This window comes from Schistocerca americana, chromosome 2 (genome assembly GCF_021461395.2).
Source record: "Schistocerca americana isolate TAMUIC-IGC-003095 chromosome 2, iqSchAmer2.1, whole genome shotgun sequence".
Classification (NCBI taxonomy): Eukaryota; Metazoa; Arthropoda; class Insecta; order Orthoptera; family Acrididae; genus Schistocerca; species Schistocerca americana.
Genome location: NC_060120.1, coordinates 747520945 through 747536507, shown reverse-complemented (window position 1 = coordinate 747536507; position 15563 = coordinate 747520945). Strand labels below are relative to the sequence as shown.

At 39.2% G+C, this 15563-nt stretch overlaps 1 protein-coding gene across 4 annotated transcripts in view; it reads left to right on the top strand.

The window, feature by feature from the left end:
• Positions 1-15563, top strand: part of LOC124594915 (nuclear pore complex protein Nup93-like) — a 195837-nt gene that overhangs the window by 104974 nt on the left and 75300 nt on the right. For all 4 annotated transcript variants that reach the window (XM_047133397.1, XM_047133398.1, XM_047133399.1 and 1 more), the window contains 2 exons: positions 1382-1508; positions 1607-1757. In XM_047133397.1, coding sequence (XP_046989353.1) covers positions 1382-1508; positions 1607-1757 — 278 coding nt within the window. The remainder of the gene's footprint in view (positions 1-1381; positions 1509-1606; positions 1758-15563) is intronic.

Below are 15563 nucleotides of genomic sequence, written 5' to 3'. Positions count from 1 at the left end.
AAGCAAATATATTGAGCAGTGTATGTGCACATAACCAAGAAGTCTCTCTCTCTCTCTCTCTCTCTCTCTCTCTCTCTCTCTCTCTCTTTCTCCCCCCCCCCCTCCCCCCTCCCCTCCCCCTGCCTCCTCCCTCCCCCCTCCCCCCCCTCCTCCCCTTATAATCTTATACTCCCAGAACTGCCTAGATATTGCGCAGAAGGCACAACATGTGTGATATTTCATTGAAGATTTATCCAACTTCTTTGGATGTATTTTAAACGTCGGAAGAATAACACACATTGAGCATTTCTTGTTCTTCCAAGTTTTGTAAGGGGTGGTTCATAGACAACAGGATCATTAATTTTCTGGCTATTGGGTTCATTCTTCTTGATTATTGTTTAAAATTGCTAGGTTTTGTTGGAAATGGCTTGGTTTCCCATAGCCTGTTGCACTTAACTATCTGTCATGTCTGTGATAACCAAAACCATATTAGTACAGGTTTTTATCTCATATTTCTAAATGCACTATGTTCAAGATGAGCTTGTGTCTGACATACAGAACATGGCAATCTTACACCATCTTCAATATGTGCGGGGCTACTACAAATGATTAGTTCATTTCAAAGTTTGATATCTTCCAAAGTACTACAATATAAATATGATTGCTGCATGAATAAAACAGTAAACTCATAGTGTTTGCATTGCACCAACCAGTTGGTTTACAAGTGCAGTACTATGACAAAAAAAGTTTTTGTATTTGTATGTTGGGACGTGTGAGATGGAGGCATGTTTATTATAGAGCCCTAAGGAATGCCATAGAATGTTGCTTGACAATTATTATTTCAATAGGCATAGCAATTAGCTGACAAATGAACCATGTGCTTCAGTATTTAGTTTGCCTCACAAAAATTTAACAACCACTTAGAACAGAATTAGAGCTTAGTGACAACAACAGGCAGGATTAATAATGATGACATTCGGAAGATGCAGTTTCACACCATCAGAATTTTTACTAACTAAATTGCAGTGGCCAGTGATGATGAGTGTTTTCTTTGGGGGGTGGGGTTGCACATCCAGCTTACTATGCACTGAATTGTGTAGAAGATTAAGAATTTAAAATAGCATTGTTGAAGCTCATTATTTGGCTTAGATCTGTAGTAATATAATAAATTGACAAAAAGTGAATAAAATATACAAATCACCGTCAAAATTTTTTAAAAAATGTCTTGAGGACTGCGGTTTAAAGGCCTCTAATCAGTGATGTGAAGGTTTAAATTAATTAGACTTAATGTGTCATTGGTAGTTGTGTGATTAGACCTCTTAAGAGTTCCTGGTTTAGTTTAAGGAACTTGTGAATTTGGTTCTTGAACTTGTCTTGCATACTGAAAAAATTGTTTTTATAGTGTCAGTAGAACCGGATGATGATCCACCTGCAAGAAGGTTAAATTTAGCGCGACTAATAATGCTTTATGTCCGAAAGTTTGAAGCTACAAATCCGTTGGAGGCTCTCCAGTACTACTACTTTTTGAGGTAAACACTACATGGAACATAACTGTATAAATGAAGTCCTGACATGCTTGAGCCAACTTTGTCATTCCTTAGATTTTAATCTGATGAATTTTATACAGAAATATGAAGAATGCAGATGGCAAGAATCTCTTCATGTTGTGCGTTAGTGATCTGGTCATGGAAGCAAGAAATTTCGATGAAGTTTTGGGCTACCTGGAGTCTGATGGTTGTCGGAAACCTGGTTACATAGATTCCTTCCACGGAGTTCAGGTAATGTAGAATGTCAATCAGATCATCATCATTTTTGCTTTTCACCCATAAGAATAGCGTAATATTTATTTTTCATCCTTTCTACACATAATTTACTTACATGTGCAGAAAAGTAATGATTTCAGATTTTTCATGTGAAAACTCTTAGAGCTTTTTAAATAAAATGTGTAATGTAACTATTTTGGTGCATTGCTTCCCCCTACTTATACCTCCCGAGGAGATCACGAATGTAAAATTAGAGAGATTAGAGCGCGCACGGAGGCTTTCAGACAGTCGTTCTTCCCGCGAACCATACGCGACTGGAACAGGAAAGGGAGGTAATGACAGTGGCACGTAAAGTGCCCTCCGCCACACACCGTTGTGTGGCTTGCGGAGTATCAATGTAGATGTAGAGGAACAGCTGTAATTGAGTTTCGAATTCAGAAAGTTTATCCACATATGGAGTGCCTTCTCCTTCAGCATGACAATGCCAGACTGCACATGGATGATGTGACATCTACAATAACTGCAGTAATCAGATTCTTTTGGTTCACTGTCATCAATAATCATCACTACAGTCCCTCAGTACAGTCCCAAATTGGCTCCATCCAATCTTCATCTGTTAAAAATTTTCCAAGGCATTACTTTTCAACACATCCTCATATGCATCAAAGTGTGTAAATGCATCAGATTATATAAATTAAATGTAAATGGATAGATGAAAAATCTACTCGCCAAGCAGCAGCAGAACAACACACACACACACACACACACACACACACACACAAAGGTTTAACTTTTACAAGCTTACAGAGCTAGCTTATTCTGGCCAAAGAGTTGAAGTGGAAGGAAGAGAGTTGAAGGAAAAGGACTTGAACGGTTTAGGGAAAGGGATACAAAAAGACACCCAGAACCTCGGGTTAGTGGAGACTTACCAGACGAATTGAGAAGGAAAGACTGATTGTTGGGGATTGCATATATATATATATATATATATAGTCCAATCTTTACTGACCTCTCAGGATTTGTTTTGTATAAACAGTGCACGTTGCTGCAACAGTAACAAGAAGGGAACCAGCTGCCTGAATCCTCATTCCGCCTCCTTCACCAAATATTTTGGCTTGCGAACATATATTCGCACTTCTATGTGCTGAAAGAGAGTAGCGGAGAGGTAATGACATTCGAAGAGAGAGGAGACAGTGGCACTGGGAGAGAAAGAGAAAGGAGGCAGTGATGGTGGAAGAGAGAAAGTGGCACCAAGAGAAAGAGGGATGAAGACAATAGCACTGGGAGCCAAAAAAAAGAGGAGACTGTGGTAGTCAGTGAGTGACACTGGCAGTAAAAGTGAAAGAGAAATGGATGGTGAAAGAAGCTGTGGGAGAAAGAAAGGAAGAGGAGGGACAGTGAAATGTACAGGTAGTTGAGACCATATATTGACTAGGAGAGTCTGGACCCTCCCAGACTGGTATACTTTAACACATAGGTATAGAGGAGGGTGCAGTTTTGACAGGAGTTTTAAACGTGTGGTACAAGGGAAGAAATTTGTTGGACCCTCAGAATTTTTTGAACTTTCTAGATGTGTTGGAGACAGTGGCAGGGGGAAAGAAAGACAAAAGGAGAGAGAGTGGTAGACATACATATATAGACAGTGGCATTGAGGAGGACATGGTGAGCATGAATGCTTCTCCACAGAGACTAGGTAAAAGGATTTAGACTATTCTTTGTTAAAAGATAAATGCTAACAACTATAACAACTTCAAAACATTTTAGGAAACTAATAATTTTTGCCACATGTTTTTGAGTTACCTTAATAGAAATCTCATTTTGTGTATTTGCTTCAATTCTTACAGGAAATTAGCAACTTTTTAACTTGACACAATAAAAGATAATCAGTGGGGTTAATTTAAAGTTGTTTGTTCTCTGCCATGTAATACTTTGCACTACCCAAAATGCAGCCCCACTGTGAATGCCATTCTCAAACATGAGCTGAATTGTTTGACATTCGTTGCCGTGACTACTGTCAAAATGATTGACAGCTGCTGTGAATTGGTGTGTTGGAAGAGCTCCTGAGAGTCCTGGACCTGTGATACTGTTACCAGCAGTACCTCAAGTACTGTCCTCTCCCATAGATCCTGTCTCCTCTGCATAAAGTACAGAATCTGTCATTACTCATCCACTTGACTGTGAGTGGCATGTCAACGATAGATCTAAGTGTACTGTAGGAAGTGGGCAAGGGCCAGAAAGGACTCGGGGTGTTCTACTGATCCCCCTAACTAACAAGTTTGAGGTGCTATCTATCACTAAAACTGAAACTGAGCAAGTGGGACTCATGTCACCAGTTTTGGAGGAACTTGTTTCTCCGGTATCAAGAGGAGGCATACACAGAATGGTAGGGGTGTATTTAATCATCGGCAGTTCAAACATATGGCAAATTATGGTAACCCTTAAGGAAATTGCAGATAGGAACACCAGGTGCACTCAATGTGAATGCCTGAAGGCCTCATTCAGCGTGTTGAAGAGGCTACTCCAACACCCATTGAGGGAAAAGGGTGCAACCAACTGCAGATCGTGGCAAACATTGGAACAAATTATGCCTGTCATCTCGGGCCCCAACGCCATACTTGCATCATGTCAGTAAATGGCAGAGAAGATTGAGAAGACCAGCCTTGCACATAGAGTTTCAACAATTTGCGGTATTGCCCCAGACCTGATCGTGACCTTTTGGTTCTGAGAGAAGTGAAGGACTGAACCAGGGGCTTGGAAGTTTCTGTGGCAAGCTAGGCTGCATTTTCCTCGACTTGTGCCATAGAGTTGATAGCTGTAGGGCCCCCTAAATGGGTCAGGCATGCACTACACATCACAGGCTACTGTTAGGTAGTTGACTGTGTGTCAGGTGCACACAAGAGTTTTTTAGTTAGGTGACTCTCCATCCAACCCAGATAACAATAACTGTAGGAAACCCAGAAGTATCAGTGTAAGATTGAAAGAAATGCCTCCCATAGGTGAGAGTATTAAAATCGTAATGGTAAACTGCTGAAGCATGTGCAACAAAGTGCCAGGGCTTGGAGAGCACATGAAGAGCAGTGAAGCTCACATAGTATTAGGTACAGAAAACTCGATGAAAACTGAAATTGGTAGCAATGAGATTTTTGGGTAAAATTTAAGTGTACATCAAAAGGATAGGCAAAATGGAAATGGGGGTGGTGTATTTTTGCAGTTGATAAGAAATTTAAATCCACCGATACAGAAATCTAAACTGTACGTGATATTATTTGGACAAGGCTCAGTATTGGGGGAGGGCATAAAATGGTTATTGGATCCTTCTGTCAGACACCAGGCTCATCTCCTTATGTAATCAAAAACTTAAGAGAAAACCTCAGTCCATTTGTATCTAAGTTCCCCAATCATATTGTAGTTACAGGGTGTATATGACCCGGGACAACTGGGAGATCCAGGAAAAACCCGGGAATTTTTTCATCCGGGAGAAAACCGGGAAAAACCTAGGATATTTTTAGAATTCCGGGAATTTTTCATTGTTTTAGTTTTCAGTTAAATTTTTGTAATTTTGACTGGTAAGAACCGATACTCTAACAAAGGATATTACTGTATGCCGCTACTGCAGAATAATACTTCAACAATAAAACATAAACTAGAGAAAAAACGAAAATAACTTAAATTGCAAAGGAAATGCGCCATATACAACAACTACCTCATGCAAGTGTCTGCCAATTGAAAATGTGTCAAAGGCTTTAGGAAGACTATGCAGTGCTTCATAACAACAAATTGCCTCCAGTGAACGTGAAGTCGCAACTGTTTACAGTCGACTTGTTTTAGCAGTTACACACGGGCTCATGCGCAAGCGCAGTTGAGTCATGTTTGAGCAGTAGATTCTCCCGCTTCTGGCAACAGGAATATGGCTGTTGGCTGTGCAAGCAGTCGCAGCAAGCAGCTAGATGCTACCGGGAAAAGGGGGTGCCAAATTCATATTCTTGAGGAAAAAAACTTGTTTCACAAAGCACCTAGCATCCAGCGCACATTTGCCTATCGATTATTTATATGATTTTGAAATGCTTCCCTGTTGGTTTTTGAACATTTTTGAACACATTTTGAGTTGATTTCTGATGGAATCATAAGTTGACTTTTAAATGCAAGCAGAGTGTACGTGATGTATCTGTCAGAAGAATCCTTGTCGCATCTAGAAATAAACTTTCTGCAGACAAAAGGGGACGGGGCTATATGAGCTGAGTGAGTAAAGCCGAATGGATGAATGCCAATTTCTGTCTGATCATGTAGTTGATTGGGTTTGCGAATGATCAGCATTGTTATAATTACTAGCGAACCCCATAGATTCAGACCATCAGAATGGAAATAAACAACAGACAGGAATAACAGGTGAGAAGATTACGTATTATCTTCTCGGTGTATCCAAGAAAACGAAATTTTGACAGAAAATTTTTGGCCAAATCGCTACACTAGTAAGGACCAGTAATACAGTCCCCGGCTAGCAGCCTCGTAAGTTCTATTCTGGAAGTAAAGCGGAAAACGTGTTGTTCGAACACATAATAACGCCTAACCGGAAAATAATCGTGGGACAACTAAACCTGTGATTCTGGCAGGGTTAGTGAAGTTAATCGGCGAACAAATTTTGACAGTGGCAGCAGTAGCTACAGAATTGGTGATGACAAAATTGTTTGTTAGAATGAGGAAGGAGAAGAAACGGGTACATCACGCAAATTATGGAAGAACAAGACGATCCCAAATTTATATAAAAATTTCGTAATACTACTTTTCGATCTCATGCTTGAGAAGCTGGTGCGTATGAATGAAATGTGAAACTATTTCCTAACATAAAGTTTTTTGCTTGTAGTAGACCTAATGGGCATTTGATATTAGTACTTATTGGATTATATTCTGTTGTGTTATAAAAATGGCCATTTGTGCCAAAACAGCCTCGTTTATTTGGTGCGTTACAAAACTGCTGCCATATTAGAAAGGTCTGTTTTGTTTTATCTAGCAGACAGTGACAAAATAGCTGTAATCAGATCAAGAAACCACACCAGTCTAGAGTATTATTTATATTAACAGCTTTTTCAGTATTAGATAACGACATTTCGATTTTTCATGTAGCAAGACGTTTGACGAACTTTGATGAGGTAACAGATTCTTTCGCAGAAAGGAAAGCACGCCATGTAAAGGTGTAGCAAGATCAGAGAGAAAAAATACTAGGAGCTAAGGTTTGAAGAAATGTGTAATTTCTTGCTTATCTCTTGTCAGTATTGGTTTTATATATGCTATATTTAATTTTATGTCACTATTAACTATAGGCAATAAAGAATTCAGATTTTCTGAAGAGTTCTTGTGCTCTCGATTACAAATAATCCGATCCGTTATTAATTGCGAGATTTTTTTAAAGAGGGGCAGGCTGTCAAACTGGCCGACTGGGAGCAGGAGAGGCACCACAGGACATTTCAGTTTCTACTCTCCTGAATACAGTTTGGACGTGCGGTAGAAAAATGCTTTATGAAGAGGCGTGGCACTGCACTTAGGCATACTTAAGACCAAATAATATTTCTTACATTTCCTTGAATACATATGTTTTATGTTTCAGACTTTTCAGAAAGATGTGCGCTACAAGATGAACATATTTTGAAAACTCGATTTTATTTATTTTTTTTTTTTTAAGTATTGACCCAGTTCGCAAACATCGTAAATTCGGGACTGATGCGCAGAGCAGTCTAAGTTATAGTAGGTAGTTTCCACGTGACCCGTGTTTACATTTAGTGATTATGCTGTTTCCCCTTCGTTTACTCTCACGTCAAATGAAAACAAAATGGATATCTGTGGCCGGGAGGTATCAAGTGAATTAAAACACATCACATAATTACGAAAGGCTGAAATATGTCATTAGTCTCAGATTTTATTTTATTTCCACCTTTCTGACAGTCAAGCATTAATCACCTTGTGGAACAATGAAGTTATTTTTGTCTGTTTGCTAAAGAAATTTGACTTTTGTTTACCTTTTCTGCAGAGGCAGTCAATGTATTTGAAACGAAATGTTTAATTCCACAGTACTGGCTAGTTTCAACTGTTCGCTGCATTTCAAGTGCAAATTTTCATTTTCTAGCACGTATGGCATTATGCCATAATAAAGAATCAAACATGATATAATACAGTACTGGTGCACCAAGAAAATTTACATTCAGAAAACCACACTGAAAAGCTTGATATCAGGTTGAGGTCTACTTCATTGGGAATCTGGACAAACGAATGTGCCCTTTAAGTATGCACTTTAAATGTGCTCAAAAATCAACTGTTTGATGATGAGCCATTTAGAAGAATTTCGAACCCTGAAGATGAGCCATTTAGAAGAATTTCGAATCCAGAAGATCAGACATCTATGTCATTATTAAAAATTTTACTGGCACATTTGTGTGATATATCTTAAAGTGTAACACGCGCAAAAAAGAGAAACAGTATATGCGAAAGCTTAGCTGCTCTTGCAGCTTGAGACCAATATTATATGTGAAAGCTTTTCTTTTCTTTTAGCAACACTATGTATATTAATTTAAACTATTAACTTTCCCTGTTTGTGAGTTCGTGCTACTTAACAGTGATGTTGCTGTTGGCTGACTACATCACGTGTCCTATGCTCTGAATATCTGCTGTCATTGGCTGGCGAGATCACGTGACATGAGCTACAAACAGCTTACAAAAGCGCATCGAAAACTCGATTTCAATTATTCAGAAAGTAACATGCTGTGTTTGGTGGAATTCCAATGTATGCTTTCGTAATATGAAAATATGCAGCGTACATGTTGCTGCACATCAAAGATATTTCCAAAACGTGTCTTTTTCTCTGAGTTTCGTTTTCTAAAGTGCCGGGAAATTGTATGCCCGTGTATAAAACCATAACCATTCAAAGGATTGATAAGGGATAATATACTGTCACCCGGGAGAAAGTGTATTTTTAACCGGGAAATCCGGGAATTTTTTTTCCTTGTCCACGTATACACCCTGAGTTATCAGTGGAGACTTTAATCATCCAACATTTAATTGGGAAACTTGTAGCTTTATTAACGGTGGGCACAATAAGACAACCGAGCGGGGTGGCGCAGTGGTTAGACACTGGACTCGCATTCGGGAGGACGACGGTTCAATCCCGCGTCCGGCCATCCTGATTTAGGTTTTCCATGATTTCCCTAAATCACTCCAGGCAAATGCCGGGATGGTTCCTCTGAAAGGGCATGGCCGACTTCCTTCCCAATCCTTCCCTAATCCGATGAGACCGATGACCACGCTGTCTGATCTCCTTCCCCAAACCAACCAACCAACCAACAATAACACATTCTGTGAAATGTTATTAAAAGCCTTCTCTGAAAACTACGTAGAACAGATAGCTAGGACCCTTCTCACAATGGAAATATATTTGGTCTAATGGCAACAAATCGACCTGACCTCTTTGAGGATGTCCACATCAAAACTGGTATCAGTGACCATGATGCGGTTGTGGCAACAATGATAACCAAAGTACAAAGAACAACTAAAACAAGCAGAAAGATACATTATGTTCAGCAAACTAAATAAAAAAATCAGTAGTGTCATATCTCATTGAGGAACTTGAAACTTTCAGCACAGGACAGGAGCATGTAGAGGAGCTATGGATCAAGTTTAAAAGAATAGTTGACTATGCACTGGATAGATATATACCCAGTAGAACAGTTTATAATGGGAGGGAACCTTCATATTATACAGTCACCGTAAAGAAACTTCCAAGGAAACAGAGAATAGTGCACAATAGGTGCCAAATAAAGCATTGGGCTATAGACAGGAAATGTTGAATGAAATGCATTTGACTGTCATGAGAGCAATGTGTGACGCCTTCAGTGACTACCACAGCAGACTATTGTCAAATGATCTTTCACCGAACCCAAAAACATTCTGGTTTTGTGTAAAGGCTGTTAGTGGCACCAGAATTAGTGTCCAGTGCCTAGCGAATGAGACAGGAAGTGGAACTGAGGGTAGGAAAGCAAAAGCCGAAATGCTGAACTCCGTTTTCAATGTGCCTTTACAAAAGAAAAACCAGGAGAATTGCCCCAATTTAATCTTCGTACCACTGAAAAGATGAATGAAATAAGTATTAATGTCAGTGGTGTTGAGAAGGAGCTGAAATCATTAAAATTGAACAAAGCTCCAGAACCTGATGGAATCACTATCTCAGTCTGTGCCAAATTTGTGGCTGAGTTAGCCCCTCTTCTAACTAGAATCTATTGTAGAACCCTCGAACAAAAACCGTCCATAGTTCTTGGAGAAAAGCACAGGTCATATCTGTCTGCTAGAAGGGTAGTGGAAGTGATCCACAAAACTACCATCCAGTATCCCTGACATCGATTTGTTGTCCACTCTTAGCACATATTTTGAGCTCATACATAATCAGGTATCTTGAACAGAATGACATACTCAATGTCAACCAGCACAAATTCTGAAAACATAGCTCATATGAAACCTAACTCGCACTTTTCTCACATGACATACTGAAACCTTTGCATCAAGGCAATCAGGTCGATGCAGTATTTCTTGATTTCCAAAAAGCATTTGACACAGTACCACACTTACACTTCTTGCCAAAAGTATGATCATGTAGGGTATCAAGTGAAATTTGTGAGTAGATTGAGGACATTTTGGTAGGGAGAACGCAGCATATCTTGGATGGAGTTTCATCGTCACATGTAGAAGTAACATCAGCTGTACCCCAGGGAGGCATGTTGAGACCCTTGCCGTTTTTGTTGTATCTTATTGATCTTGCAGGCAATATTAATAGTAACATCAGGCTTTTTGTAGATGACGCAGTCATCTATAATGAAGCACTATCTGAAAGAAGCTGCCTAAATATTTAGTCAGGTCTTGATACAATTTCGAAGTGGTGCGAAGATTGTCGACTTGCTTTAAATGTTCAGAAACGTAAACCTACACTCTTTGCAAAATGAAAAAACGTAGTATCCTATACTATAATATCAATGAGCCACTGTTGGAATCGGCCAACTCGCACTAATACCTGGGTGTAACACTTTCTGGGGGAATGAAATGGAATGATCACATAGGCTCAGTTGTGGGTAACTCAGGTGATAGACTTCGCTTTACTGGTAGAATACTGGGGAAGTGCAATCAGACTACAAAGGAGATTGCTTACATAGCACTCGTCTGACCCATCCTAGTATATTGCTCAAGTGTGTGGGACCTGTATCAAACAGGAGATATTGATCTGTAGAGAGAAGGGCAGCACGAATGGCCACAGATTTGTTTAATCCGTGGGAGTGTGTCGCAGGCACACTGAAGGAACAGGGTCTTAAAGACAGACATAAATGATGTTGAGAAAGTCTATTAACAAAGTTTCAAGAACCAACTTTAAATAATGACTCTAGGAACATACTACAAACTGCTATGTGTTGCTCACATTGGGATCATAAGGACAAGATTAGAATAATTACTGCATGCACAGAGGCATTCAGACGAACTTTCTTCCTGCACACTATATGTGAATGGAACGGAAAGAAACCCTAATAAATGATAAAGGATGTACCCTCTGCAATGAACCTCATGGTGATTGGCAGAATATCGGTGTAGAATGAGAACTGCAGCTACTGACCCCCTACTTTTGTGTCATTGTCTTTTGAAGAGGTGCATTCTCATTTTTGTGCTCTGAGAGGATCCTTGTTTCATATGGTGAACTGCAACTCAAAATGATTGGAGTGGATACTGCCTGGATATAGAGAATCCAGAAACTTGAGAATACTGGTGTGAGATTGGTGATGTGATGAATAATTCAATCATTAATTTTGAAGGTGATGGTGGCGACATTGTTGATAATAACATAGAAAATATTTATATTCATAATACCTAACAAATAAGTTTTAAAAATATTGTAAACCTAGTGCTTTTTTCCATAAAAAGTTGATTTCAGTAAGAATGTACCATGTGATAGTAAAAGTATTTTATGCTTTGAGTAAGAAGCAGCCTTAAGTCCTGTGGAATAATTGCACTGTATTCAGTTTATAACAGAGATATAAATCTTATCTAGTGTTGTGACTTTCTTATGTTGGTGTAATTTGTTTTAAATTATTATGATTTGATAGAAGGCAGTCGTATTCTGCAGGATGGTCAGAAACAGTCTGGAAAGCTTGTAAGGATGTTATAGGATAGGTTGTGCTGAGAAATAACTGTTTAGCAAAAAATTCGATACATTGCACTGTTTCCAGTTTAATTAGCATTGAAGTTAACATTTGGGTCATTGCTTGTGCAAGTTAAAGCAGCCTGCCAGAGACAGTGTTGCTAAACTTTTTCTTCATTTGGTTTCCTTAAACTGAGAAGGAGAGGCACAAAACCTGGACATTGGATGGCAGCGAGGACTGAACCTGGGCCAACAGCTCAGCTGTTTTGTGCACTTCAATCTACACAGTTGGAACAATTGATTTTAATACCATCTGCTTGTGTAGCAGAATTTTCATCAGAAGTGTTCATTACCTGCGAATTTACATGGAAAGAGGTGTGATAGGTGAACGAAGGAGGCAGGCTTGACAAAACACATCTCACAGCAGTGAAAATAGTGGTGACATGGTGTGTCATCGGTAATCCTTCGATGGATATGTCTTGATTTATTTAGCATATGGTGCTGTGGATTAAAATGCACAGGAGGCCCACATAATGTACAGCGAAAGATTTCCTAACCACATTATTTCATGTGCAGATACTTTTATAGTGATAGATAGAAGATTGAGGGAGACTGGAAGTTCTGCTGTTTACAAAGTTGATGCTGGACGAAAATTTTACGTGCGGAACTTTCAGTTTGAAGGAAACATTTTCGATGTTTCTTAAATTATGCCATGAAAACTAAACATGGTAAAATGAATCCATTTGTTTGTCACTTCAGGTTTCACATACTGTGGTATTGGATTTCCTATGTGACGAGAACTTATTTCCATACCATCTACAGATTCCATATTTCGAAAGAATGGTGTTGTGGAAAAAGAGACATATTTCACTAAAGAAGGGTCATTCAACTAAAACAGTGACACTTGGAATAATGAAAATATGCATACCACCTGTATTACTTCATGTCAGCATAAGTTTGGTGTTAATATTTGGACAGGTATTACAGGTGTCTGTTGGGTCCCATCCTGTTTACTCCTCGTTGGTAGTCTGTCTGGTAATGTGGTTCTAACACGACGGCATATTGCTGCCCTTTGCTGTTGCAATACTGGAGTTACGTGAGCATTTAGAAGCATTTTATCTGAAGAGGTGGACTGAGGATTGGCTGATGTGGTCCAGTACCCTGGCCAGCTCATTTGCCACATCTTATCCCTATAATTTTTGTGTGTGAGGGGCTTGTGAGAAAAATTGCCTGTCAGACTCTAGTAGACACAGTTGAAGAGCTTCTTGTGAGGATAATTATAGACTACGATGAGATCAGGGAAATCTTTGATTTTAGAAAAATCTGGCAATGCTGATGGAATTAGATTAGAAAACAAAGACAGTTAAAGTAGTAGATGAGTGTCACTATTTGGGCAGCAAAATAACTGATGACTGCTGAAGTGGAGAGAGAAGATATAAAATGTAGACTGACAATGGCAAGAAGTGTTTCAAAAGAAGAGAAATTTGTTAGTGCCACATATATATATATATATATATATATATATATATATATATATATATTTTTGAGTGTCAAGAAATCTTCCCTAAAAGTATTTGTAGGGAGTGTTACCATGTATTTAAGTGAAACACAGACGATAAACAGTTCGTACAAGAAGAGAAAAGAAGCTTTTGAAAACTGGAGCTAGAGAATAATGCTGAAGATTAGATGGGCAGACTGAATAGAATTGGGGGAAAAGAAATATGTGGCACAATCTGAATAGAAAAGGGGATCGGTTGATAGGACACATTCTGAGACATCAATTTAGTATTGGAGGGAAGTGGGGAGGGGAGAGGGGGGGGGGGGGGGGGGGGTAAAAATCGTAGACAGGCATCAAACCGGTCTTTGGACTGAAGAACATAACAATGATAATTAGCCTAGCTCTGAAATATAGCATTTGCTCTCCTAGCTTAATTTATCACTTCTGAAACAGGCGCATTTTAAGTGGTAATTAGCATTTGAATGCGTTGTAACTTACGGACCCATAGTTTTCTGTGGAGTCCCCATTTTAGAACTTCCAAGTGCGGTTTGTAATTAATACTTTTACTTACTTTACTTTACACGTGGCTAAGGCCTTATCGACCATACACCTTCTCTACGAGCCTCTTCCAATTATTTCTATCCAGGGAAATTGTTGTCCAATCAGAGTTGATGCCCATCCTAGCTGCATCTTCCCGGATATTCTCCATCCACCTAATTCGAGGTCTTCCTCTTCTTCTCTTTCCTTCTAATTTCTTAGTGGATGCTATTTTGGGTAGTCTGTTCTCCGGCATCCTTGCTACATGACCAGCCCAGTTCAGTCTTCTCTTCTTTAACATTTCCACAATGGTACTATGTTTGTACAGCTCCCGTAGTTCTTCATTTTTCCTTATCCTCCACTCCATGACATTTTCATCGAAGATTGGTCCAAATATTTTTCTTAGTATTTTTCTTTCAAATGATTGTCTAAAATAATATGGTACATTGTTTTGATAGGGAAGTTTTAGAGATTGACCTGTTCCTGAGAATGTGCATTGGAAGTAACCATTTAAAAACACAAATTGGCTGTTTCAGGTACCCTGAAACCAAACGTTAACATCTGGTTGAGTGCATGGACTAATGCAGGTTAACAGTAATGCTCTTTTTCTAATCACTCTTTCTGTTCTCCATATCCACTACACAAGTTGATACAGTCAGTGTCAGTTGTTTTCATAAGATAGGTGATAGCGCACTGGACTGCTGACCTATTGGCTGCAGTTTAGGTTCTCAGTATCATCCTGTGATCCTGCTTCCCCTCCCCTCCCCCTTTGCCGGCTGAAGAAGAGCACACTTTGCAACACTCCCTCTGACAGGCTGCTTGGATTTGTGCACACAATAACCTGATTGTCTAACTTCAATACTGATTAAATGAGAAATGGTGCAGTTTATCAAATATGGTTCTTATCAATTATTTCTCATCAGAACTCGCCCTGAAACACCCTTACAAACTTTTCAGACCGTTTCTTACCACACTGTATATCTTAACACAGTGTTAATATAACAACAAAAACAATCAATTTACGACAAAATAATTTAATTGGATAGATAAGAAATCTACTCACCAAGTGGCGGCAGAACACGCACACATAAGAGGGTTGTAATTAGGCAAACTTTCGGAGCCAGTGGCTCCTCCTTCAGGCAGAAGGATTGAAGGGGAAGGAAGAAGGTTGAAGGAAACGGACTGGAGACTTGATGCAATAATTTACCAACAGCCGTATGTACTGTAGAAATTTATTTTATGAACTTCTTATGTGCACATAAGAAGTTCATAAAATAAATTTCTACAATACATACGTCTGTTGGTAAATTATTGCATCAATAAATACAAGCCAGCTGTTGTCCCACAGTCCATAATGGCTCAACAAAGGAGGACTGGAGAGGTCTAGGAAGTGCAATAAGTCTCCCCTGACCTGCGATTCCAGGTGACTTTCCCAAAATCTACCCATTTTCCTAGACCTCTCCAGTCCTTTTCCTTCTCCCCTCTTCCTTCCCCTTCAACCTTTCTACCTGAGGAAGGAGTCACTGGCTCGGAAAGCTTGTCTAATTACAACCCTCTTTTATGTGTGTGTTCTGCCACTCCTTGGTGAGTAGTTTTTCTTATCAAATTAAATTAATACAGTGTTAAT